At 35.3% G+C, this 27,836-nt stretch overlaps 2 protein-coding genes across 7 annotated transcripts; one reads left to right on the top strand and one right to left on the bottom strand.

The window, feature by feature from the left end:
- Positions 1-53: 53 nt before the first annotated feature.
- LOC148627849 (uncharacterized) lies at positions 54-5,347 on the bottom strand. The gene is made up of 2 exons (XM_088580392.1): positions 5,205-5,347; positions 54-4,769 (listed from the first exon to the last, which is right to left on the bottom strand). The coding sequence occupies exons 1-2, from the start codon at positions 5,210-5,212 to the stop codon at positions 4,286-4,288; spliced, it is 492 nt and encodes a 163-aa protein (XP_088436518.1). The 5' UTR covers positions 5,213-5,347; the 3' UTR covers positions 54-4,285.
- On the top strand, positions 5,084-27,836 carry LOC148627850 (uncharacterized). 6 transcript variants are annotated; one of them, XM_088580371.1, is made up of 4 exons: positions 5,084-5,177; positions 6,045-6,127; positions 6,236-6,252; positions 17,523-27,836. In XM_088580371.1, the coding sequence occupies exon 4, from the start codon at positions 17,628-17,630 to the stop codon at positions 24,171-24,173; it is 6,546 nt and encodes a 2,181-aa protein (XP_088436497.1). In that variant the 5' UTR covers positions 5,084-5,177; positions 6,045-6,127; positions 6,236-6,252; positions 17,523-17,627; the 3' UTR covers positions 24,174-27,836. The 6 variants fall into 6 exon arrangements, 4 of the variants coding, with proteins under 4 accessions (XP_088436497.1, XP_088436471.1, XP_088436478.1 ...); XR_015921681.1 differs by lacking the exons at positions 6,236-6,252; positions 17,523-27,836 and adding an exon at positions 7,353-7,933; XM_088580345.1 differs by lacking the exon at positions 6,236-6,252.

Below are 27,836 nucleotides of genomic sequence, written 5' to 3' on the forward strand. Positions count from 1 at the left end.
AAATTCGAGTATTTAAGAAATGGTATGCAGCCCATGTCAAACTACCAAGAATTATTAATTAGCAAACGCAATTCCAATAAAAATCAGTGGATATGCTTAGTGTAAACAGTATTTTATTAGGAAATATGAACATGAGAGATACAAATGAAATACAATAAAGGGATTGGAAAACATGTGTTAAACACTTTTATAAATTCCTCTCCCATAAAAAGACTTTATCAGAGATGGTAATTAGCATATATCAGTTAGACATCAGAAAATGGTGATGATGATAAAGATGACCAATTTATACACAATACACAAATTATTTGGAGCCAACTGTTATAAGCAATATGATAAAATCAAAGGATACCACACATTTTAATCAGTACATACATGAAACAAGAGATTATGGATAGTCTAGACCGTAGATCTAGCAAAAAAACATTTTAGTAGATTAAGTAAATTCTTGAATCACAATAATATTATCGGAATTCTCACGATAAGAGAAGTTACTGTCACCAAAGATGACCTTATTGATCGTAATAGGTTCATATGATAATTTAGCAATCATGTTACGTCTGTGATCGTTGAATCTGCTACAGAATAGAAAAAAGTGTTCAGAATTTTCAACTTGGTTACAGTATGAACAAAAAGGATTCTCAACTAAGTTCTTCGTGAACAAGTGTGCATTGAGTCCACTACTCAGGTTCCTAATTCTGAGATGAAAAATTTGCCCCATTCTCTTACCCGCATAATAAAAAAATGGTACAGGGTGAGTTTTTCTTAAATATTTTTTAAAACAAGATAACGATGAATTTCTTTTATCAGCCGGTTGTTGATTCCACAGTCTAGTGGAGGAAGGAAGAAAACTGTTATGATAGTAGCTAGTTCTTGATGGAATATTTACAAGATTGCTGGCATTATGGGTTCTATATGTATGAGTATTGCCAAAGGGCGCTGGGACTAAATTGGAAAGATATGCTGGGGCAGTACTGTGGACCATCTGGTGAAATAATACAAGCTTGTGATTTGTCCGTCTTTCTCTTAACGTCTCCCACCCTGTCTCTCTCAGAAGAACATTTAGACTGGTCAATTTCGAAGCACCAGTTACAATACGTGTTGCTTCATAATTAATCTGCTCCAATCTGTCCTTCATATATTCATGACAATTATTCCAAATGACGTCGGCATATTCAAGAATGGGACGAATAAAAGAAAAATAGTCTCGAGCGACTTTCTGTCTACAAAAAATTTTAATCGACGTAGTAGATTCAGGCGTATAGATGCCTTTTTCATGACCTCATTGACATGTTCGTTCCAAGAACCGTCACTAGAAAATATAAGACCTAGATGCTTATAAGACTGAACTGTCTTAATGACATGTCATCCATAAGTAAGCGATGGTGATAGTCGGGGTCAACATTTCTAGATATTATCATAGATTCAGTTTTCTTCGGATTAAATGTTAATAACCATCTTTCGGCCTAACGACTAATTCTTAGCATATCAGAATTTAAAGTTATTGATATCAAAAGATGGCCGTCAACAATAGCATAAATAATAGTATCATCAGCGAAAAATTTTATTTTACAACTCACTACGTCAACGATATCGTTAATAAAAATTTAAAATAACATGTAACCCAGAATAGAACCCTGAGGAACACCAGCGTTTATAGATACCCAAGAAGACTCTTGACCATTTAAAACCACCCTTTGCTTCCGACCATTCAAATAGCTACAAAACCAAGTTAATAAACTACCCGTGATACCCATTTTTGTAACTTATATACCAAACCCTTATGCCAAACACGATCCCAAGGTTTACTGATATCGAAAAATACAATGCGAATATCCTTCCCCTGATCTAAAGCTCTCGTAAAAACATCTGATAAGTATAATAGTTGATTGACAGTGGAATCTTTTTGGGTAAAACCAGACTGGTGTTCAGACAGCAGATTACGAATAAAATTCATTACATATTTATACACACATTTTTCAAAAATTTTGCTCAAAATACACAATAGAGATATAGGACGATAGTTTCCAACACTACTTTTATCGTCCTTTTTTAAAAAACAGGGATAACATTGGCTAGTTTTCATGAACTAGAAAAAAACATATTGGTTAAACTTCAATTAAAAATAACACAAAGAGGCTTATGAAGTATATTAAAAGTCATCTTCAACAGCCTAGGACATATGCCATCAGGACCAAGAGCCTTGTTAACATCAATGATTTGATGAAAATCCTTAACATCATCTTCTGTGATATGTATGTTGTTAAGTTGTCTGTCAGGAACAGATTCAATAGCGGGTACGGGTTTATTATCATCAACTATGTTAGATTGTGAAGAAAAAAAGTTGACGAAAACTTCCGAATTTTTTTTGTCACTATTGACGACAGAACCGCCCAACTGCAATGGAGGAATATCAGTCTCGAGTTTTAAGACCGACTACTCGAGAGGCTGTAATACACCATTTTTTGACGTTAGAAGTATTAGTTCGCAGGATATTGACCAAACTATCACGAAAATCCTGTCTCTGTTTTCGAATTAAATTCACCGTACGGTTCCTACAGTGTCTGAAATCGGCCCAACGTTGGGGTAGATTTGATTTTTTTAGCCTTATTATGTAATCTACGACGTTTGCGTATAGCGCGACGCACGGTATTATTCATCCATGGCGGATCGGCGAAGCGGACAATTATCTCCTTATTTGGAATAGTCTCCAAAGCAGGTTTTAATCAAATATCTGTAAAAGACTCGACGAGGGTATCAACGTTGTTATTAGTATCAGAAATGATAGCATCCCAATCAATAGAACGTAATTTGTCGCGAAACTCGTTTTCATCGCAACGATCATGTAACCAAATCCGACGCTTGAAACATATATGCTGCGATTTTTCAATTTTAATAAGTCCATAAGTTGGACAGTGACATCATGTCATAGAATCGAGAAAAGAATGACCGACATGAACAAGATCGACCAAATCTTCTCGATTCGAAATAACCAGAGCTAAACAAGAACTGCTATTTTCTGTATAATGAGTCGGCTCGTTGACTAGTTGATCATATTATAATTCGTAATGATATTTTTCATACGCGTATTATTGTTTTTTAGATAGCCTTCGTTAAAATCTCCCAAGATGACAATGTTGCTAATACCCGTATCTACAGCCAAGACCATAGAATGATCAATAAGAGTAAATGAATGAATGCCAGAATCCGGAGGTCTATAAAAGACTCCTATCAAAACTTTTTGATTCCCCTTAATATTAACCTCAATCCATAAACCTTCGACACCCCTGACAAGGAGGTCCTGCTTTACAGTGGCGGCTAAGTATTTTTAACATAAATGGCTACGCCCCACCCCTTCTATCAACATGGTCATTTCTAAAGGGAGGGTGAAAACAATCTAATAAAATATCATTGTTGTCTATATTTGGACTTAGCCAAGTTTCATTGAAACAAAAAATATCAATGTTACGATGTTCAACATTGATTAAATCTAATTTCGGAACAAGGCTCTGATTATTCAAGTAAACGAATGACGGAAAAGAATTCATACAATCACGAAACGCATCATGTAAGATGTCCTCGGTAGACGTCGATGACGATTCCGAACTACTAGAGGAGGTAGGGCCAGGATTTGACTCAATATCACCCGACTGCATCATAATCAAGAGTAACCAGGTAAGATTAAGGCTAAATAATAAAATCTGAATAAGGAAAATATCGTAATTAGAATGGATATCGTTGGTTAAATGCCAGCTAGTAGAATTAGATGTGTCTAATTTTGTAGGTAAAGATGACACGTGGTGCAACAGACGCATGGGCAAAATAGCAGACGATCCTATAGAAAATATAAGATTTGCAAAAAAAACTTCCTCAAAAACAAGGCTCTTATGTTCCGGTCTACGTGTGGCTCTCGAATGAAACAGGCCGATCCTGATGCGATACTCACCGATGGACACCATCATTAGGTAATGCCGTTGTCCCACGAGAAGTATCGCACCGGGATCGAACTGTTTGTGACTTCAAAAATAATAAGATAACTACTATACTCGGCGTCACATAAATAACATACTGTTAAAATTTGAATAAAAATATTTTCTACGACTTTATTGACACCTACCGTCGTTCAAATTGTCTTAAATGACTTGCTCATTCGTTTAGCCAAACTATTCAAATATTTATATTTTATCACATAGTGTCATTCACTTAGTTCATAAAGTAAGATAAAATTGTAAGAAGAAAAGTAAATATGTTTTGATTGACATTAACTAACAACAGTTCCGCAAAATCAGTTCTGTAGTCCATCGCCCATATGAGTTCCTGGTAACTGTCCATGTTGTGTATTATTAGGATGTAGGGAATGGTCTAAACGTTTGCTGAGGCTATGGTACGGCAGCATACTCACCCCTCCACTACACGAAGGTACCTGTTGAAATTGGGGGTTGTGTTGGGTCATAATTTGTCCTTGGTAATTATAGTTATTGTTCGTTGGAGAGCGGACATGATAACCAGGCGGCATCATCATCAACGAGTTTGTCTGAGTAAACATAGCTCCTGCGTTTGTCATCGTGTTTCCCAGAGAGTTAACGCTCTCCGAAGTTTCGCCTTGTACACCAGAATCTGTGATAATTGAATGCAGCTCAAATTCGGTAGTTATAACATGTTTCCTTTCAGAATTGTCGGTGACAAATATTTTCCTATCACGCACAGATGTCTTGCTGATTTGTCCAACCCTTACGGCATTTCGTGCTAAATATGCCGGGGGAAGGGGTCTGAAAATAGATAGAGGTGTTCGTAGTTCAAAATCCTTACCCCATCCCTGACATATTTTTATGGCTTTACATACCCCAGTGGTAAACACATGGGAGAAATACAGACCCATTCCAATGATGTATAGATTTTAGTCAAGTCATACTTTTCCAAGACAATCATACCCTATTTCCGACAATTCAGCTGAAAATGCGACCCCGTCCGGTGAGTACCCTCCCCACTCTTTTCCTGTAATACGCAAACTTTCTTTATTTGATTGTCAACGAAACTTTTCTTTTAACCTCGGAAAAATATGCAAGCCTAGTTTCGGTTTCATGTTTCCCGAAAACAGTCACGTACTTTGTAGAGATAACAACACTTGGATGACGTAATAATTGGCCAGTTGTGTAGTGGTTGGAAACTGAAAGCTGGTAAGTTGGTATGCAAATATTACTTACTTAAACATGGAGAGAACGTAAAAAAAAATGACTGATCTTTTTTAAAATGTGTAACTTGTGAACACAATGTATTCCAAGAGAATAGCTAGTATACACATGTGCGAATACAGGTCTTTAAACCCAAGCGCAATAAATCAATGCAATCGATTTATATACTATACTAATAATTGTGAGATAATAGGGAACATTTCAAAATATCCATAGAAACAACATGGCGATAAACAATACATTCAATGCAAAATTCTCGTAGGAAAAATAAATTTTGAATTTTTTCAATCTCGGAGGTAAGAACGAAAAATAATTGTAAGGGAATCGTAGTACAGAACGACATGACTGAAATGGCAAGTTTTTGAAAGGAACCGTCGAGTAATTACAAAAATAAACGCAAAAAACCGCAAACAATCTAAGGTGACTTGGAGTATATATGATGTGTACTTAAAAGTAACAGATCAAGAAAACATGTTGCAAAATTGATGGGTCAATAACTCGCTTTATTCCCAGTTATATATATGGTGATTGAAAAAAACTTGCTCACCGTTACCGCTTTGCTTCTGTTGATTGTTGTTTGTTGTTATTTATAACCAGTTACCTCAAAGGTTAATCATCACCTTCCGACAAATATGACCTCAAATTCACCACAAATGTCTCTTTGACTACAGACAAACATGTGTATCTATAAAATTTGTATGGCAAAGTATCCATATGGATGGTTTCGACTTTTGAACTTCAAACTTTCCGTGTTATTTCGATTATTGATTATTGATCTCAATGCTCTGTCACCCATTGTGTCCTTACTTCTGTTATGCCCGTTGTGATTTAACACATATTTAATTTTTAAAGGAATTGTATTACCGAAATAAAGACAAGTGTATGGTTAGATACACATATCATCACATACAAAGATCGCTGAGGATGAAAGAGTGGTAAGTGTTTTCAGTCTTAACGCGCATCAAAATGTTCTACACATTGCCATTTTATTATTAACAAAAACTCCAATGGCAATTCGCTGATCATGATTTTATCTAATTCAGTTATTGGGTGCAAGTTGGTAAGTATGCATAACTGAAACCCTTCATATTTAAAACCAGGCATGGCACATCGGTAATACATTAAAAAAATTATATTTATAACCCTGTTCCGAAGTAGGATACATCCCCGCCACACAGTTTTCTCTTTACCTACTTGTCACAGCCACTTGATATTTTATCCCAAGCTTTCTATAGTTTAAAAATAAGTTGTGCCATTTTAGGAATATATTTCGGACTTCTGCAACAAAACCTTCCCTTTTTTTGCCAGCACATTTTATATTTTGGCCTCATGGTTTTGTTATATGAATTTCTGTACAACTTATTGTCACAATCACTTGGTATTTTGACGGAAGGTTTTTGGAAATAAAGGGGGAAATGGGTGTTATCTTTGGAATTGATTGGAAAAGTTATGTTATTATTCTGATGTCAATATGTCCTTTTTGAAATACTGTTTTATTTATTTTACAGGGTAGACTTATCTTAAAACCGTTTTAGAGTGAAAAGGGTACAAATTTGGGCCACACCGAAAAAATATACTTTTTTATTTTTGGTTGGATTTAGAATCTTTTTATCGGATTCCTTATAAAAATCTCTGTCTGCGTTTCTTGATCATTCAGATTTCAGATTTCTCTAATGATTTTCAAGTTATAAGGGGTCAAAGGCCCATACACCTAAAAATTGCTATCTATCATTGTCCAATTCCAAAAATTTATAATTGAAGTACAAATTTTGTGTTAAACAGTTTTGTGTCCATAATGAACTGTAAGTCCGTATGCTTTAGTGTGTCAAAAACAAGTATTGTGTCCACAATTGCCTCAAGTGAACATAGTTCGACATTCCTGCTGCGCTCTGTGAAGCTCTTAAAGCTGCATTAGCTGCCAAATTTGTTAGTTCTTGATTTTACTGAATTTGGCTGAATCAATTAAATAAGTTTGTAGTAATGCAATTGAAGCAGAAAATGTTGATAATACACACAGAATATTGTGAAAACAACTTTTTTTTTTTTAATAAAAGAAGATCGATAGGTCTGATCTAATTTCTTTTCGCCATTACTTCCGAAAATTGCTGAAAGGACATTCACCTGGGTTAAAAAATACTTTAACCTTGATAAACCTTGCAGTACTACCACTCGCCCCCCAGCATGAAGTAGAAAACGTCTGGTTCAACGCACTACAAGACATCGACAACGCTGACAATATACCCGATACTACTACATTTACCGACTACGTTACCGAACACTGGGTTGAGAACAACAGATTTTTATGGAACCACTACCAGACAGAAGGACCTTGCACTACAAACCATTTAGAGGGCTGGCACAACAAAATCGAGAAAAAAAGTTCGACATGCTCACCCAAACATCTACGAGATAATTGACTTACTACAGACTACCCAGGCCATGACAGAAATTACAGTGATCCAGTACTCAGCAGGAGGAGCTCATCCACCCAAAAGACCAGTTTACCGACGCATCAACACACAACTACAGCAACTCAAAGACAGATATCAGCAGCGGATTATGACTGTGACAGACTACGCGGATGCCGCTTCTCACTTACTGCATCTCAATTAGTGAACTTTTATACGATACAAACATTGTAATATATTTCATGCTTTGTCATTTCTGATAATTTAACCAGATTTTATATTTATTTTAATGCTGCAACTGATACAATGGGTCTTAAATGTTGTATTCTTAGTATATGCAAATTATTTATTTTATTTGTTGTGATTCAAGCTATCTGAAAATGAATTGTCTTGTCCCTTATCTTGTGTTGTTGATTTTGTTATTAAAATATTTATTAAAAAATAATGTTTTACTTATTTTTTATAGGATTATTAGAAATGAAAGACAAATGTACACAGTAAATAAAACACGCAATCAATACTAAAACAAAACTCAACAGAATGCCAACATATATTTTCTGCAGGTAAAAAAAAAATATTATGCATTTCATTGTACATATTTAAAACAAACTATAGGTCTTCAAGGTGTATGAAGCCATTGTCTTTTTTTGTTTATTTAACTATTTAATTAGTATGGTAATTAAATGTATGCAAACCAGGATGACACCACAGGTAAGCACGTGTCTTGTTTTCATTGCATTTCATCTATTTCTTGATTAGATTTCAAATAAATAATGACCATATTTGAGTCGCATTACATTACAATATATTCGAACTTTTTTTCTTTTACGGTTTGAGTCCGTCGGTCTTCCTTGCCGTTGAATAACCACTTTCGCTTTAATTTGCAATCAGATTTGTTATTAAAAAAGCGACCCTTACAACACATGCGCGGATTAAGGTCACCAGAAGTCACATGCATACGAACTTATCTTCGTCGATATTTTGTCTTGCAAGACAATAAATATATAGACACCTATTTCAGGTATGTAATGCATTTTATTTGTGGATATCAAATGAAATTGTTCAAGAAAAGTACTATTTAGTAGAAATAATTCAAATTTCATAAGAAACAACAATTTCAGAAAATGACAGCTAATGCAGCTTTAATAAATACGATTTACACGTGTTTTGTATTTAAAAAAAGTCTAGTGTCAACGATTCATGTTCATGAACGGATTTTTCAAAATATTTAAGTCTCACTACATAATTATTATTATTTTTTATGATTTTATACCTATTATTATTCACTCAAACTCGTTCAGCTTTGAATAAGAAATTGTGAAAGTAGGTTAAAACGACTGGTTTCTGTCACGAACCATACTTTCCTGTTTATATATGGGCTTTGGCTAAAGGTTAGCAATTGTACGAATTGATAAAGAGTGTTGATAAAATTAAAGTATGTGTATGATAAGTTCAATAACTGTTTAATTTTGAGTTGTTTGTCAGCACTAATTTGAGCTGAAGGAGAGTCACGCCTCGGAATATTGCTTAGTTTTCAATAAATTGTTGATCAAAGAAAAAGATAAAACCAATGAGAGTGGAAGACAGCATTATCCCAGACACCCTCGGGTAATAAATCTTACCCGAGGTTATCTAATAAGTTCTGACTCGAGTCTCTATTGAATACCTGGGATTTCTTGCACGGATGTGAGAAATTCCATCTTTTGACGAGTGGAGCGCAGCGGAACGTATGAAAAGAATTTCTCACACGAGAGGGAAAAATCCAAGATCTTTAATAGAGGACGAGCGTAAGAACTTTTTCTTCCGATTTACTGTTGATTTACAATGATCAATGAGGAATTTGGATAAAGTATGTGTCGTACAACTGGGCGCCGATGCACGTGCTATTAACAGTAAGCCCCCCGAAAATTCCGTTATATTGAATTAATTCTAAAGTTTTTTGTATAATTTTTATATTTTGATATTTTAACATACTTTGTTAAACAAAGATGTGGGTCTTGCGTACAATTTATTCACTGACCCTCTGAACTTTATTACTGGACTATTTTTACTTTGCGTGTTGCGATTGGCTATTTTACCCATTACAGACATGGTAGCGTGCACCTGACTATCATGGGCTGTATATCATAGAAAAACAACGAAAACGGAAGAATGAGATTTCCTAGTCTTGAATTTTATGGCGATGGTTGATTCTTTTCCTTACTTATAGACTAGCATTTGTTAAAAGTGCGCCAATTCAGAACGTACTACGTACTAGGCAGAGCCTTGTTAAAGAACTATAACTCGACTATAAGTGAATGAATCGCTTTGATATTGTATTACGTGCCATATTATATGAGAATAAGATTGATATACATGTAGATGGTTAACTAGTCAGAATTTATCTGACCCTGCAACTATCCACTTTTTGATTTGGATATTGATAAGTCAGAAGAAATTCGGACCAGGGGTTAAGTCTTGAACCTTGTAGGAATTAGGTGCCAAAAAGGGCCCGAAACAAGCATTTTCCTTATGTCTGCATAATAATTTGAGTAAGAATGAATGGATTTTATATACGTTTTGCTACTATGTGCCATACCACAGCAGGAAAATTGGTATTGATTTTTGGGTTGTGGCCTGAGCCAAGGAAGAATGTGGGGCCATAAAAGGGCCAGAAACAAGCACTTTTTTGGATCATTTGGCCGAAGGCCATGTGAGCTATTGCCATCACTTGACGTCCGTCATCGTCGTCGTCCGTCGTCGCAAACAACTTTTCATAACTGTCCTCCTCTGAAACTAATTGACTAATTAAAATCAAACTTGGTATGGATGTTACTGAATGTGAGGACTTTTGATCTGTCGAATTTTAAAATGCATGCCTTTTAAAATGTGCTAGTTACTGTGTTATTTGTTTTATTGTCAATCTATGTTTTATGTTTTGTGTAGCTCATGTTTGTCTGTGTGATTTGTTGTTCTTTTGCTTTTAAGCGATGCATACCTATTTGTATGTGTAGTTCCTATGTTTTGCATGTCTTGTGTATGTGATAAATATTGTTTATTCGGTTAAAAGCTCACCAGAGCTTATGTTGTCTGTCATTATATGTACCGAATCGAAATAAAGTTTTCGTATTCGTATTAGTTGAAAAGCATGGCCGCCATTACTAAAAATAGAACATAGAGTTCTGATAGAAATTTTCCCCATATATCTCCAAAACCGTTATGTTTCGCCCAATTCTGACACTGGGTAAAAGTGATCAGCATGTTGTGAAATATCTGTACAGTAGTAAAATTTTCGTTTTAATCTGTTGAGCCATGTTATTGCCCTTTTTTGCTCTCTTTGATGCTTTTTCTTTCAAAAATCTTCTACTCGGACATTACTTGACCAATTGGAACAAAATTTGGTTTGGATGTTCCTTAAGATATTCTGCATAGAACTGATGTTGAACATTGCCTCTGTAACTGAAAATAGAACAAATGGGCCAGACAGAGGTTTATCGCATACATCTCCTAAACCGATAAGTTAAGCCAAATTCTTTCAATTGCCGAAATGATCCTAAAATATAAGGTCTACAAAAGTCACCATAGGATTAAAGTTGTCGGACGACTCCTTGTAAGAGTTATTGCCATTGAAAGTCAAAAATTAATGTTTTTAGCAGTTTTCAACCAATATCTTGAAAACTATATACAGAGAAAAAGTGTCCAGTTAAGGAAATGATCCTTATAATTCCCCTCAAAAAATAAGGTGAGCGATTCTGTTACCTGGGAGCCACTTGTTCTGATTTCTGGACAGTAACTTGTGTGAAAGGGAATGGATTCGATTGCTTTGAAATTGTACCATAAGGTGCCATGTCCCCATGGGAAGTTTGGGATTGATTTTTGACAGTTTTGACTGTAACCATTTAGGAAAATGGGCCAGAAAGTATCTCTTCAATTTAGGTCAAATTCATATCTTGTGTCGAATATCAAATCGTAATCAAAATTTAAAGCTGTACCAAGGTAAAATAGTGTGTCCATACTTGCACCAACTGTTCAGGGTTCGACCACTGTGGTGATATCGTTCGTTTTTCTGTGTACACTTTCAGTTCTTTTGTGGTGTAATAATTTTCTTTTTGTGTTCCATGCGTTGTTTTGTCCTAGTAATTTCGCGTTATACATTTAAACCAGTTTTTCTAGCAAAAAAAGACAATTCTCATTTGAAATTTAATAAATGTACAACTTTACCTATACGTACAGTCCATTTGATCATGTAGTATGAAAGATACAAATCAGGTTCTTGTCAGAATAACAAAACAAAAAATTGGCAAGCATGTTTTCAATATCACACCAAGTCATAGAACATAGAAAGTCATCGTTAAAATATTTTTTAATCCTTTATCAAAATTTTCAGTTTAAATGTCCATTTCTGTTATGAGAGTAACCAGATAAAAGAAATAGCAATTTGGATATATTAACTCATTAAATAAAGTTTGTATAGTTAGTTTCTTCGAAAAAAGTTCCTATAAATGTCCAAATAAGTCCAAGTGCTCATTTGCTTTTGTTACTTTGTATGTATTATTTTAGTTACTTTATGTTCTTTGTTGTATATGTCTGTTTTCCATGTCTGGTCTTTGTCCCAGGATTACATTCTTTTGATTACCGCTATAACCTTGGTCTCTTGATTACTCTTTTATAGCGCATACAAGCTATCTTAGGAATTCCGAATTTTAATTTTATATGTTACAATTTATTTTTTTCTACCTGAATGTTGATTAGCTTTTTTCGAAGATTTATAAAACTGAGGGATTTGTTTTATTTTATGATGACTTGTTTCGGTTAAGGGTTTCAGAGTTTGTATGATGTTAGAAATATATTTGCAGAAAATTCAATGAATACGATAAAAATCGAATTCATAAAGAATTCTTTAAAAAAAAATTGTGGTATAGAACAAAATCAGATTCAATAATTTATAAGCAACTCGATGTGTGTTTCTAGAAAGGAAGAGGACGCGTGCCTTACCAGTGGATCTGGTCTATGCTCCCAGTTTTATTGGAATCTTAGAAGTTCATTTTATTTTGGCTTCTTTGTAATTTTTATTATTTTGTGTCATTTTGTTTATTTCATGTTCTTAGTTGTGTATGTCTATTTCCCCTGTTAAGTCTTTGTTCTTGGATTATATTCTTTTGATGATTACCACTTGAATCGGTTCCTTCGAATATTCTTGTACATGCTATTAATTTCCTGCACTATAGAATAGTATAAAATTCCTCCAATTTGTATACGCCTGTCTACGACGGGACGTATTATGGTATACCGTTGTCCGTCCGTCCGTCGTCAACACTTCGGACAATAACTCAAAAACGCTTTCACCAACTTTTATGAAACTTTGGTGAATTGTTTATACCTATTGACATAAGCTCCCTTTCGATTTTTATAAATTTCAGATTTTTTTGGTTTCCGTGTTATGAATTTTTATACTTAAAAAAGGGGGTTTATCAAGTTTTCGCACAATTACTCAAAAACACTTTCACTAACTTTTATGAAACTTTGGAAAATTGTTCATAGCTATTGAAATCTCCCTTCCGATTTGTATAAATGTCAAATATTTCTGTGATGTGAAGTTTTACTCTTTAAAAATGTGACAACGACCAAGGAAATTTAAATTGATTATTAGAAAAATCGCTGAAATCGGACCATTTGTTTTGATCATCGACTAATAAATATAAAAGGTACATGTACTTGGTAACCTTGTCTGAAAAGTGTGTTTATAACAAGATGGAAATGTATGGGTGAAACATCAATACAATAAATTTGAGGTAGCCATGATTGTGCCAGATTTTTTGTTTACTTTCTGGGGGGAGGGTATTAGACAGGGCTGACAGTATTTCTAGTTGATCATATAAATCCATTAAAAGCATTAGGACAAGTTAAAAGGGCAACGGGCTTAGAAAAGGCTTAAAGAGCAGCTCTTTATTCACCTCGACCGGGTGATTTAATGGACAATAACAGTGTCTCGACTCCAAATAAAAGGAATAAAAGGATGAGACGAAGAAATGGGGAAACTGAGTGACTGCGCCGAGCTCGAGTGAAGCAGGGGGATGACAAAAAACTTGCTTCGCAAATTAATTGACAGTTCTAACATCGTTGGGAATTTTTCAGACCTTTCTAAGCTTACGTTATCTTCCCTGTATCAATTTGATCCGATGGAGCAGTGTAACGAATAATATATATATATATATATATATATATATATATTATATCTATCCCGCTTCAAGTCAAATATGACGAAACTGTTTTAAAACGGGAGAAACACATACACCTTCAGTTTTTCGTGGATTAAATGATTTCTACACTCGAGATAGTTAAAATCAATGTTTTTAACTCGCTCGATGAAGCACGCATGGTAAAAATGTTGGTTTTTCTCGAGTGTAGAAATATATTAATTAACTCAAGCTGAGGGGGAATCTATACATCTAAAAATGGTATATCTTTTTTTGTCAAGGAAGGCTATTTATAGACTGAACTTGACTCAGAGATCGACGGCAAATGGGATTCAACCGAAAGTGGGATATTGCCACCTGGAACCGCCTAAGTATTCCGCGGTCTGTTCTCTTTACCCTCCCCCTTTTCCACCTTGCAAATTTACGTTAGGATATCGTCCGCCGCCGATCAATTCCCTACTTGCGGAGATCGGGATGCAGCCATATTTTATCCTGTTTTTTCAGAGTTACCTCCCGTAAGAGCAGGTGTAATTTCGAAGTCTCTCTAATCGATGTTCGGATTCGGGTGCAGAAAAAGAGGTAACTCGAATGAAAATGGAATCCCCAGCAGACAAACACGACGGTGTTTCTAAAATTTACAGGGTGTTTCATTTTGTTGATAGGTTACATAAGGATTATTTTCATTTGTATCCCGGGTAAAGAAAATTTATGGCAGGGTCAGTAGAACGAGAAATTCCCTTTTGACTTTCGAGATTGTCTATATCGGATGGAAAACCTTACGTGTTCCGAATAGACACCCGCTCCAAAGGGAGATAAATGTTGACAAAATGTTGGTCCGCAAGTCGGGAATATGTGATGCTTTATTTTTCGTAAGAGATGGAAGTATTATGATATCAAAGCTTTTGTAATATTTGTAGAATTGCAATATTTCTATGGTTATGTGGTTATGTTAAACGATTTGAATTTTGTCTTAGCGAGCAGGACTTTTTTTTCTAATTGACCTGACCCAGGTCAAACACGGTGTCTCCAATAACAGAAAATAATATGGCGTCGGACAAGTGACTAATTTCAAACTACTGACGCCATATTGATTATTGCAGACTTTTGTTAGGTATCTGGAAAGTACTGGAATACTAACAAAAAAAAACTTACTTTCAAGTGTATTTATATAACACAGTGAGCAATTATAGCACCTAAAAACGTGTTTTATTGAGGTTTTCCGGTTTTCAATCTTGTTTTCGGTTAACACCGAGGTTTTTGGTAATTCGAGCAACCCGGTCAAATATTCACAAGAAGATGTGGGAAGTTTTTAGTGACGGATTTTTTCGACTGAGTTTGATTTCCGCACCGTACCTAGCGTCAATCCCCTTACCAGCAAAGCATGGATACGATCTTAACCGGAATGAAATACAAAGTCTCATAAATAGAAGCTGATGCGATTTAAATTTATCGTCAATGACAATTTTGGTAATATTATAATGTTCTAATGTCAAATATGCGTTAAATTAGTACAGATAACAAAAATACCGGACTTTGATTTTTGGGTTCGGGAATTTCTAGTCCGAATTTCCCCTGACCCTGCAACCCTCCTATTTTTATTTGGATATTGATATGTCGGGTTGGGGTCAGAACGATGTGCCATACAAAAAGTTGGAGATTTAGCGGTATCGCGGAGTATCGCCCTTCAACCGCTTGTAACGACTTTCAAGTTGAAATTGTCCATGTCACACCTACCTAGTTCGATTCCGGAATCATTTTCCTGTATGCTGATACCAAATTTGCTACAAAAATTACATTTAATATTGAAGTTTCGATAATTTTCCACGAGAGACCCTGTTTTGTTGACATTTTGAACCGTAATAGAGAGTAGGCGGAGCTTGTTATCTTAGGAACGGAACGGAGTAGAAACGATTTTTTAAAACCGGAATCTAACAGAATATTTCAAACTTCCGCTGAAAAATTACGTGCCCGCTCCCTTCCGTTCCAAAAATATGTAAGAATATAATAAAATTGAATTATTAAAATTTGTAAAAATATAATAAAATTTTAACATTTTTTAATTTTTATTTAGAAATGTATAAATTATATGCAGAGATATTAAAGAAATTTAACATCAATAAACATTATTCCAAACTCTGAACCTAATATTAATGATTTATTTCATTCTTTATCATTCTAACGTTTTAACTAACTAATATGAATACATTTATTTTCTACATTTTATGCCTCATGTGGTATCAGTTTATAGTAATAAGAGTGTAGTCCTTAAACCACTTACAGCAAAAACGGATCTTCTACATTGTGTTGCAATTACAAATATTTTATTAAACTGAACAAAAACTTAGTAACTATTCCAGTACTAGTATTCCTACGTAACTTGAATGATCAATGGAAATATTTTCAAGTTATTGGACTACAAAAAAAATTCAAAAGTCTATTATGCTATACATGTACATGTATGATTTTATGATAAAATGCATGAGCAGAAACAGCCAATAAAACCAGATTTTAACAACTGGAATAACTATCTGAAATATGAACTGAAATAAGTCGCCTGTAATTTACCTATCTGTTAATTAGTATTAATGTTTTGATAAGGATGCACCTTTGTTGTGATGACCACTGACACCTATTCCTTGAACGCCATCAAAATTTTACAGGTAAATTGCCGGTAGATCAAAGGATGTTGGCATTCAAGGAATAAACCAAAAATCCATCTGATATTGATTGTCAGTGATTCACAGTGGAGATCATATTTTTGAAGAAATGCTGGTTTAGGTGTAAAGTGTCAAGAAATTTAAGGACATAAACGTACACAGCCAGAAATACCAAAAAAAAAAAAACCAAAAGAAAAAAAGATCCATAAATACATTAATAAATTAGTATTGATATTCATTTCATTGAAACAGATGGTTCTCTTTAAAATGACTAATTTTTTGATCGGTTTATTTAGCTTGCTATTTGGTTACATGAATATTTATGAGGTCTCTCTTGATTCAGTGCATCAGCACTTTGATTTTATCACAGGTTTCAGTTTTCAACAGTTATTTCAATGATTAAATACAATTAACACAAGACAGTTACAAGAAAGGATATTAATACTAATGCAATTATATGTATAATCACAAAATACTATTACAATATAAAGAATTTAAGATTTGAAGTTTTTGCAGCTAAAGTTGAGAAGAGAAACCGAAAAACCCCAAGTTGATTGATAACAGCTCTGTCCTCGGTGGTCAATGTATAAGAGTCCTTGCGTATTATTGATTATTATAAAACAGATATTCTATTAAAAAGTGAGCTTCGTATTTACTTTACTTTACTCAGTGAGAAGTTCCCGCATAATCGAAGTGACCTTTCTATGTAGATATTAGTGTCATACAAGACACAATAAGTTTGAGTTAGGATTAATCTAATTGTGTCAAAGTCATCCGGTTGCTGGATTTGCCATGGGTATTACATGATACGACTTGTCTATTTGTATACCAGTATTGAGGAGGTTTAACTATTCAATTCCTTCACAGCAGCTAGATGCGTATTGATGAGAAATGGTTGAAAGCCAATCCTGCTGATGCTGTCTCCATGCTCCTTGTTTTTTGTTCCTCGATTTATTTATTTTTTTTTTTTTTGCTGCTAATTTCTTTTTCTGGAAATTTTATCCGTTGACTTTCGATTTTGGATGAATTATTAAATCATGGCGGCTTTAAAAGTTTGCATACATTAGAATTTTTTTTTTCTCTTTGTAGTTACCCAAGCCTTATCGGCAGTGAATTACTGATGTGATGTTTTTTAGCAAGCGGAAAATGTTGGATTGAATTGATATCTGCATTTAATGTAAACTATATTTAAAAATGGAGAAGAAACTGAAAAACGGAGAAGCCCCAAAACGACATAAACTTATTCTACAAATAATTGGTGGTACTGACATTACCGATTTTAAGACATTTCTCTTGAAACGGATAGACTTTCAGATAGACATAAAAATCGAAGAAGTTGCAAAAACTCCGAAGTATACGGATGTTCTTGTTGACTTTCCGAGCAAATCGTCAAGCAGAAAGGTAACTGATGTACTTCATGAATCGAATCATAAACACCGTAGTAAAATTTGGTGTTACTATTACATAGCTGACGAAAGAAAAAAGAAACAAAAGAACACTCGTGATAAAGTGAACTCTAAAGAGATTAATGATATAAGAGTGAAAACAGGTGTTGACGAGAAAGAGAAGGATAGTATGCCAAAAAATAAGAAAAAGACTGCTGTCTCTTCAACAAAGTTGACCGAAATTACTAAGAAAAAATCTGATAAACAAACTGATAACGAAACTATCGGCGGATCTAGCGACCACGAGGACCCCGTGATGAAACCTAAAAATATCCCTACTGAATTTACTACAATACCGACAAAATCAAGGAAAGTGAATATAGAAAGTGGTGCATCTTCAACACGGAGAGATAAAAAATCCCGTGATGATTTTGTTAAAATAGAGCCAACTTGCAGGGATGTAGAAGAGCATGTCGTAGTTGAAATGGCGAATCCTAACCTTGCAGTAAAACAAGAGGGTGCAATAAAGAAGTCATTGTCAACAAGTCAAAATCAATGTATCGCTCAGATTATGATCTTGGAAATACATGTTACAAATTGCTCCTCAGAAGACGAATGCAAGAAATTGTTAGAAAGAAACTTTGGATCCTCAATAATTTTTGATTTGGTGGACTTTGTAGTAGAGTCCAATTACAGTAAGATCATATTAGAACTTCCAAGTCAGACTGTGTATCGTAAAGCGGTCAAGAAACTTTACTGTGGTGATCACAGAAAACGTTTCAAAATTGTAAATAGTTATCCAAAGGGAGTTACGACTAAGACATGCAACGGTGTAAAAGGAAACCGAGTCAATACTTCAAAAATGACAACGTCAGACACAAGTAAATGTGGGGTTAAAGAAACATGTTTAGTTTTGAATGACTGTGAAACAACTTCGGTAGCTAAAGATACAATTGAAGAAAAAGAAGTGATGATTTTTGAAGATCAACAACCCTTAACTTTAACTTCAGTTGATAAACAAAGCCGTCGCGATTCTTCAGAGTCAACTCTTAAAAATGATTTAAGTAAGACCTCCCAAAAATCCGTCGCTGCTACCAAAGGTAATGTCGGTCATGAATCATATCACTCCTCTTTAATTGAGTCTAAAATGTTTCAAAATCAGTTGGTTGGTGCTAGCAGTATTGCTAAGCATGCCTGCAAAATATCCAAAAGTGAAACAATAATCATTGATGATACAAATAATACAAGTAAATCTGGCAATGAAAAAAAATTGGAAACGAAACTCGATGTCCCTGGGAAGATCCAACTGAGTACAACACAAGAAGACAAGGCTAGTAAGAAGAAAAGGGCAAAAGCTGCGATAAATGCTCTAAATACAAAGTTTAAACCTCAGTCAATTGAAATAGAAATCCAGAACTTTAAAAAGGAGGAAAAACCAGTTGAAGTTTTGTTGCAAAGACGTCTGAAAGATAAAGAACCATTCACAATAAAGCTTACAGAAACTATTCATGATACTGCATTTGTAACCGTAGAATTTATGAGTACCAATTCTTCCAAGCGAGCAATGGATCTTCTATTGAAAAGTAATAACAAATTTAATGCACAGATAAGATGTTATATTGACAAGGATAGAAGAATGATAGCTCAGAAGCTCCTTCGGAATAAAAGACTTTCAAACCTTGCCAGTCAACTAGCTGATAAAGCTGGAGTTCTCATAGACAAGCACAATGCTCAATTAGGTGGCATCAAAGCAAGAGTTGAAACTATTTCTGGGAATAAGGAAAAACGTAAATTCCAGTCCCTGGATATGTTTGAAATTAAGAAAAGGGAGAAGGAAGCTTTGGTATCTAAACAAGATGAACTAGAAAACCAGATGAAGGAATTTAAGTCATTCATAAAGGTATTTCATGACAGACTTGAAAGTATTAAAGATACTACTTTCGATGATGATGAATTGTTGGAGTTAGAAACAACCTTCAAAATTGAATGCGAGAGATTTTCAACCAGTCTTCCCATTTACGCTCGCCGAGCAGACATTATCAACAAAACTAATGATAATCAAACGACAATCATTTTAGGCGAAACGGGGTCAGGTAAAAGTACACAGATTGTGCAATACCTTTATCAAACCGGTACTTATTCTCATGGAACGATTGTCTGCACTCAGCCTCGAAAGGTAGCAGCTATCAGTTTAGCAACGCATGTTGCTAAAGAATTGTCGTCGAATGTCGGAAATATTGTCGGTTACCAAGTTGGAATGCAAAGCAAGAAATCAACAAAAACAAAAATCATGTACATGACTGATCATATTCTTCTCAATGAATGTCTTCGAGATCCATCACTCAAGCAGTTTTCTTGTATAATCATTGATGAGGCTCACGAAAGAAGCATTTATACAGACTTACTTCTTGGCATGATAAAAAATTGTTTGCCATCGAGGAATGATCTGAAAGTCATCATCACGTCAGCAACCATTACTCCAGATGTTTTTGTTCGATATTTTGATAATCAAACTCCTGTTCTTAAAGTTTCTGGTAGGCTATTTCCAGTTGATATAGAATGGTGCAATGACAACTGTGATGATAACTACGAAACTAAAACTCTTAGGAAAACAATTGAAGTTCACAATTCGGAACCAGACGGGGATATTTTGGTGTTTTTGACTTCTCCACTCGAAGTAGAAAAATGCTGCAAAAATTTCGAAGAAAAATTACGAAAAAACAATGACTTCATATGTTTACCACTTCATGGTAAACTTCATGCCAACGAGCAACAGAGGGTGTTTTGTCAGACTCCTAGAGGTAAACGAAAAGTTATTTTTGCTACAAACAGTGCTGAAACATCCATTACAATACCAGGTATTAAATACGTTGTAGATTCTGGTCGAATCAAGGAAATGCAGTTCGATACGAAAAAGAATATCAGTTCACTGGTAGTTACTCTCGTAACTCAAAGCTCTGCCAATCAGCGTAGTGGTAGGGCAGGGAGAACTGCACCAGGAAAATGCTTCAGGCTCTACTCAGAAAAGGAATTTTCTGGCATGAAGGCATGTTCTACCCCAGAAATACTCCGTGTTAACCTCGGACAAGCTCTCATCAATCTGTTAGAATTAAATGTTGATCCTTTATCATTTGATTTTGTTGAGTCTCCGCCTAAAGATCAAATTAGTACCGCTATGGAGACACTGGAGTCAATAGGCGCAACATCGGATGGCAAATTGACCGAACTCGGGAAATGGATTGCAAAGCTGCCATTCGATCCTATATTTGGAATGTTTATTCACGATGCCATTCAACAGGATATTGGCATCGAGGCATTAGTTCTAACTGCATGTTGTGGCTCGGGGGGATCTTTATTCTACCGGTCAGGTTCAACGGAACAAAAATCCAACTCTGATAAAATGAAAATACGGTTTTCGCATGAAGGAGGCGATGTTTTGACAATGCTTAACGCTTTCAGAGAATGGCATATGCAACCTGAACAGAAAAAAGGGAAATGGTGCGCAGACAATTATGTTAATGGTAAGACTATCAAAGCTGTCAGAGATACAGTGACTGAAGCAATTGGGATCCTACGAAAGGATTTACAGATAAAGGTCGAATTCAAATTTAGCGATCCTTTAAAGGTTGATGCAGTGCTTCAGAAAATGCTGTTTAAAATGTTTAAACATAACATTTGTCATTTTCTTGGCCATCAGAAAGCTGGGTATCATGTTCTTAATAAAGCAATAAACGTCAGTCTGTTTCCATCTTCTGCCTTACCAGCACTCGGAATCCACCCAGAATGGATCGTAATAGAGCAGGTTTTACATATAAATAGGGACTTTGCAGTGAACGCCACTCCAATACCTAAAGAATGGATTGACGAAGGTCTGGAGGAAGGTTGGCTTAGACCCCTGATTTTGGATCGAGCTGAGGAACTAAAAGTTAAATGTTTGAATTTCCACGGAGTTGGGGAGTATACATTTCGAGAGTTTGTTGGACCAAGATATTGTCGCTTAAAACAGATTGAACTGGAATTAAGTGAAATGATAAAAAGTTCCGTCATTATTGATACGGATTGTGTGAAAGGAGAAATCAGCCTATTTTCGTCGGCTGAAAATGATAGCATATCTGTTTTGCAAAATCATATCGACAGTATATTGGCTTCAATTAAGAAAAGTCACAAGCAGGAGAAAAGTGAACAATTCCTTAGTTCTGCGAAGCGAGGTACAAGGGTAGTTGTGTCTTCAGGCTGCAATATTGACGACATCTTAATGCCCGATGAATACAAAACAGTACTTGTCGCCTGTGATAACCAATTTCATACCGACTCAATTACAGTGGAAGATGTTGAAAACATATTTATGAACTACGGCAACATTGAAAAGATTGAGAAATTTCATTCTTTAAAAAGCCAGAAAAACTGGGGACGTGTCACATTTCTTTTGACGGAGGAGGCGATGGATGCTGTGCAAGAGACAAAAGAAGAATTTATTCATGCCCTACCAACAGGAAATGTACGACTTCAGAACGAATATCGTTTTAAAGCAAAATTTGAATGGTGCCGGCGTAAGTCAAAGGGGTCTGCTTTTGTCGAATTTAGTGATCCCCGTATCCCTAATAATATTCTTGAAGACTATAGCGAGCTGAATATTGTTGGGAAGCAAGCCGTGATAGAATTGAGCCGAACTGATGCAAGTCAAATCAGAGTTCTTAAACTTGACAGGTTTGTAAATGAAGCAGTTTTGAGACATGCATTTGTGACTAAGTTCAATCTAAGCGATGACCATATTGTTCGTGCAACTGTATGCCGAGAAAGGGTAACAACCAGTAAGGAGGATTTCAGAACGATCTTTAGGCGACTCCGCGGAATGATAGAGCAATATGTCAAAAAAGGCAGGTTTGAACTTTACGTTAAACCTCCTAATGATAAGGACTTCACATTCATTGCCTTAGCGTCGTTTTCCCAAACTGATGAAGGACAAAATGCTTGCATGTATATTGAGGAAAACTTTAAGCCAAACGATGAAATCGTTACTGCTTCAACTACGCTTCATGCTCCACTTTTGGTCGTAAGACAAGTATATGAGCATTGTAAAGAGGATATTTTGGACTCCATAACATCTTTAAATGAAGAAGTTGGAATTGATATTCGGTATAGAGAATTGCGTAATGGTAACTGTGCTATTGATATATCTTGTGATCACATTGACTCGTTGTATGAGGTCAGGAGGGAACTTGATGCTATCGTACAAGGAAAGAAAATGAACAAGGAAGATTTTCAAAATATCGGCGAACTATTTACAAGGGCTGGGAAGTATGAAATGCGAAAATTGATGACAAATACGAAGACTCTGATCATTGATGACTATAGAACACTCGACATATCCATATATGGTGAACATGAGAGGCAAGAGGAAGCCTTTAATTATTTGAAAGAATATCTTCAAAAGTTGTCGACAGGTGTATGTCGATCTTTGTTCTTGCGAGGACCAGACAAACCATTCGGAATTATCAAAGAATTATTCGTCCGTTTTAGTATAGATCTTTGCAAATTGAGAATTAAGATAAAGGGGCTTAACTGTGTACAAATAGATTTACGAAATCATTCTGTGAGTTTGAATGGGACGAACGAAGCAGTGGAAAAAGCTATAGCCGAAGTAAACGACGTAATTGAACATTTACGAAATATTCAAGGTCATGAAAGATTAGAGGACGAATCGCACCAATGTGCTATATGTTTCATGGAAATAGAGGAAGGTGATATGTATCGCCTTGAGGTATGTGGCCACCCGTTCTGTAACTCCTGCATCATTCCGCAATTTGAATCGGCGATCGGTAATATAGACTTCCCGCTTGTTTGTTGCCGTGAAGATTGCAGTGAGCCATGGTCTTGGCGCGATCAGATGACAATTTCTTTAAAGTCTGGAATCGCCATTAACGACTTAGTTAATGGAGCTACAAGCTGGTATATAGCCAGACATGGCAAAAAGTACAAGTATTGTACATCGCCTGATTGTCCCAGTATCTATCGTGTTACAGAGAAGAGCGACGAGTTTCGCTGTAATGAATGCGGAGTGCGAATATGTACCGCGTGTAACACGCAGTATCATGATGGGTTTACATGCGAAGAAATGAAGGAAATACGTGAGGACAGTTCTGGTATAAAAATTTGGCTTAGTAAGGATCCCAAAAACCGTAAATTGTGTCCGGAGTGTGGGTTGCCCATTGAAAAAACCGGTGGCTGTAACAAAATGGAGTGTAGCAAGTGTAAGCGACACATTTGTTGGCTTTGCTTGAAGCATTACAGTTCTATGCGAGAATGCTATGCACATCTCGGTAGAGTTCATGGTGGATATGGTGGTGGATATTAGAATTAGTGACATCGTCTTATTGTGATGCTAGTACATCAGATTAGACCCTTAAACTTACGCTTTCTCGTATCATGAAACGTGTTCACACGAATAAACATATGTTGTCCATTTATCTTCGGGGTTGGGGCAAATCATAAAACTTGGTCAGCTAAAACTTCTGAAACTTTAATTGGAACTATTTGAAATTTGCAATTTCGGCATGATTATGTTGTACATTGCCAAAGTCGTCGTTGTTATACCGAGCATCGCATGCGACGCTATCGAAAGACGTTCAGTCATACAGGAATAGGTATCAGACAGTCCTGCATAAATGGGTCTGGGAAGTGAATTCAAAGTGCAAGTATCCTTTAAATTGATTTAGAATTAAAATATGTAACTCAAAAACCAAGAAATAAAACAGAATTATTTATAGTTTTAGACCTGGTACGCTAAGTTATTAAAAAAGGTGGACAACCGTTTACCTATCCTATCTCGCCCCTTTCAGTCGTCGTCCCCTTTTCAATGACTTAACAAACGTAGGAATAGTGTATGTGCGATGCTCGGTTGTAGGCTGTGCCTTATTCTTATTGTATATTCTTCAAGTTACGTGCTTTGCTTTAATGATAGAATCAATCATGGTAATGGTTTAAAAATTAAGTAGGAGTGCACTCGCTTCCCCCGCAACTACATTTACGTTTAATTGCTGTTAATCGACCTACTTAGTTTTTTTAGCATTGCAATCACTTGGCGTCCGTCCTCGTTGTCAACAATTATACAAAACTCTTCCCCTCTGAAACTACTTGACTAGTTAAAACCAAACATGGTATGAATGTTCCTTTTGGTATCCTGCATAGAACTGATGTGGGGATTTTGATCTGTCGAAAAACGTGGCCGCCGTTACTAAAAATAGAACTTAGGAGTCAGACTGGTTTTTTTTGCATATATCTCCAAAACCGTTAGGTTAAGCTCAAATCTGACATGGATAAAAGTGTTAAGCATGATAAGATCTATCTCTGGTCAAATTTTGGTTTTAATCCGTTAGGTCTCACTAACCACTTCCGGGTCAAATGGCCACCCCCCCCCCCCACCTATGTAGTACCAAAAACACACTGAACCTAGACATATGCATTGTAAGTGCATTATTTGTGTGTATTATGATTAAAAGTGGTCAAAATAAAGCTGAGAATGTGTACTTTAAAATCATACATGTAATTAACTACAAAAGTGTATGAATATTGTATACATGTGTGAGTAATTGCCTCTATGCTGTCAGTTAGCAGAACAGGTAAAAATGTGGATTTTCAGTATTATTTATTCAAGTAAATTTTGTGAAAAATTTCTACAATCATCGTACCATTAGCTTAATGATTTTGGAAGCCTTATTTTCCAAGCTTCGCAACGGTATGCAACTTTAAGATATCATTTGTCCTGGGAATTCACTGTGAGACTTTGAAAATTACTTTTTTAACATGTAAAGTAATGGAAACGTTAGAAGTGGTTAGTGAGACCTTAGCAATGTTGGAGTTATTGCCCTTTATCAACGATTTTTGGTATTTTTGATGTTATTTCTTTAAAAAATCTCCTCTGACACTACTTGACCAATTGAAACCAAACTTGGTATGAATGTTCCTTGGGGTATCCTGCATTTTGATCTGTCAAAAAACATGGCCGCCGTTAATAAAAATAGAACATAGTGGTCACACAGTATTTCTTTTGCATATATCTCCAAACTGTTAGGTTGAGCTAAAATTTGACATGGGTAAAAGTGTTCAGCATGATGAGATCTATCTCTGCTCAAAGTTTTCAGTCAATATCTTGAAAACTATGATAGATTAAAAGAAACTTTCAGTTGTTGAAATGATCCTTATGATAAGTCCTACCAAAGATCGACTTCTTGAGTCAAAACCTCTTGTTAAATTTATTGCCTTTGAAAGGCAAAATTCAACCATGTGAGCGATTCAGGCTCCTGGGAGCGTCTTGTTTTGTTTTTTTGTTTTTTTTTTTCATGTTGGGCATTCATGTCGTGTTGAAATCAATGAAATTAAATAGGAAATACAATGAAAGTTTACCTGCTGAATGAAAAAGTAGGTCTTATTTTTTTTAGATTTTGAAAATATCTAGTAAGATTGGTTTCATCTTGCGTCTAAGTGGAGAATTTTCGTGATTCATTTTCTTAAAATTGTCAATAATTTAGATTTATTTGTATAATAAAAGGGGCTCACATTCAGCTTAAATCATATTGTACGTTCACATACATGTTTTGTGAACACTATAATCCAGACGCTTAATTACTAAATGTTTCATAACTAATATTTATGAACCAGTGTTAACTTATACTTATTAGTTCAATTATGATTGCATTTATTATGCTTGTTTGTCATATTATACCACATTGTGCCGTATTACAGAAGAAAGCATTGGATTAATTGTGGGGTGTGACTTGAACAGTTTATGAATTCTGAGCCAAAAGCGCAAGAAACAAAGCCTTTTCAAGATGTCTGGACTATAACTTGTCTTTATGTGCATAGATCTCGACTTTGTACCACAAAGTGTCACACCACAAAATGTATGCTGGGGTTGATTTTGAGTGTTGTAATCCGTTTAGGTTTTAGGTACCAAGAACAAGCATTTTCCTAGTATCCAGATAATAACTCGGACCTAAGTGAATGGATATCTTTGACATGGTACCACAAAGTGCAATACCACTAAAGAAATACTTAGATTGATTTTGGGGTTTGTGTTTAAGAATGAGGGGCAAACAGAGACCAGAAATAAGTACTTTTCTTATATTCATTGACTTGAGTAAATATGAATGAAACTCTTATACAGCATTTACCACAATGTGTCATTTCACGAAAGTCAAAAATAAAGTTGGGATTGAATTGGGGGATATTACTTAAACGTTAAAACGGAACCAAGGATTTTGTTGAAGTCTGGACAATTACTCGAGTTAAATTGGTTGATCTCTTTTTAACTGTACCATAAGGTACCATACCACCAAAGGAAGGCTGAAATTGATTGAAGGGGTTATGGATTGGAGCGTTAATGAGTAAGTGCCTCAAATGGGGTCAGAACCAAGCGTTTTCCTGATGTCCGGGCAATAACTTGAGATATCCTGAAAACTATACCTCAAGGTGTCATATATGCATAAGCCCGACTCTTATGAAATTGAAATTTTTCAAAAGTGTTATAAAATTTGTCTAAACCTGCAAAATAACCAGAAAGGAAATGTACATAATTGGTTTAATAAACTGGTTTAAATTGTATTATTTGCACTGTTAAGTAATCACTGATATGATCATAATATCAAAGTTCCGTGCGGTCTAACATAAATGAAACTACGGTAAAATAAAGGAAATGCTTTAATGGAAATTTTAAAGTTCTTTGAACAGTTGCATTCTGTGTCAAACATTTAATTACAGTCCTAACTTTGAACTTTATAAAGCATGAATGTCGTGTCTATATTTGCCCCAACTGTTCAGGGTCCGACAATTGCGGTCGTATCAAGCTGCGCCATGCGAAGCATTTTATTTCAAAACAAGCAATTTGGCCTGTAATGATAAAAAAACTCTTATCATCTTGTCCCTATACTTTCCAATGATCGGTGTGAAATATCTTTCATTCAAGTGTGTATGTTCGTCAGGTTCGTTATTCAGAATTTTCAATATATAGTTTCAAAATTAA

This window comes from Perna viridis, chromosome 1 (genome assembly GCF_037379345.1).
Source record: "Perna viridis isolate PV_CMFRI_1.1 ecotype Kerala chromosome 1, ASM3737934v1, whole genome shotgun sequence".
NCBI classification, from domain to species: domain Eukaryota; kingdom Metazoa; phylum Mollusca; class Bivalvia; order Mytilida; family Mytilidae; genus Perna; species Perna viridis.

Bases quoted from the DNA above. Each gene is read 5' to 3' on its own strand.
- LOC148627850 (XM_088580371.1), top strand. From the start codon at position 17,628: ATGGAGAAGAAACTGAAAAACGGAGAAGCCCCAAAACGACATAAACTT.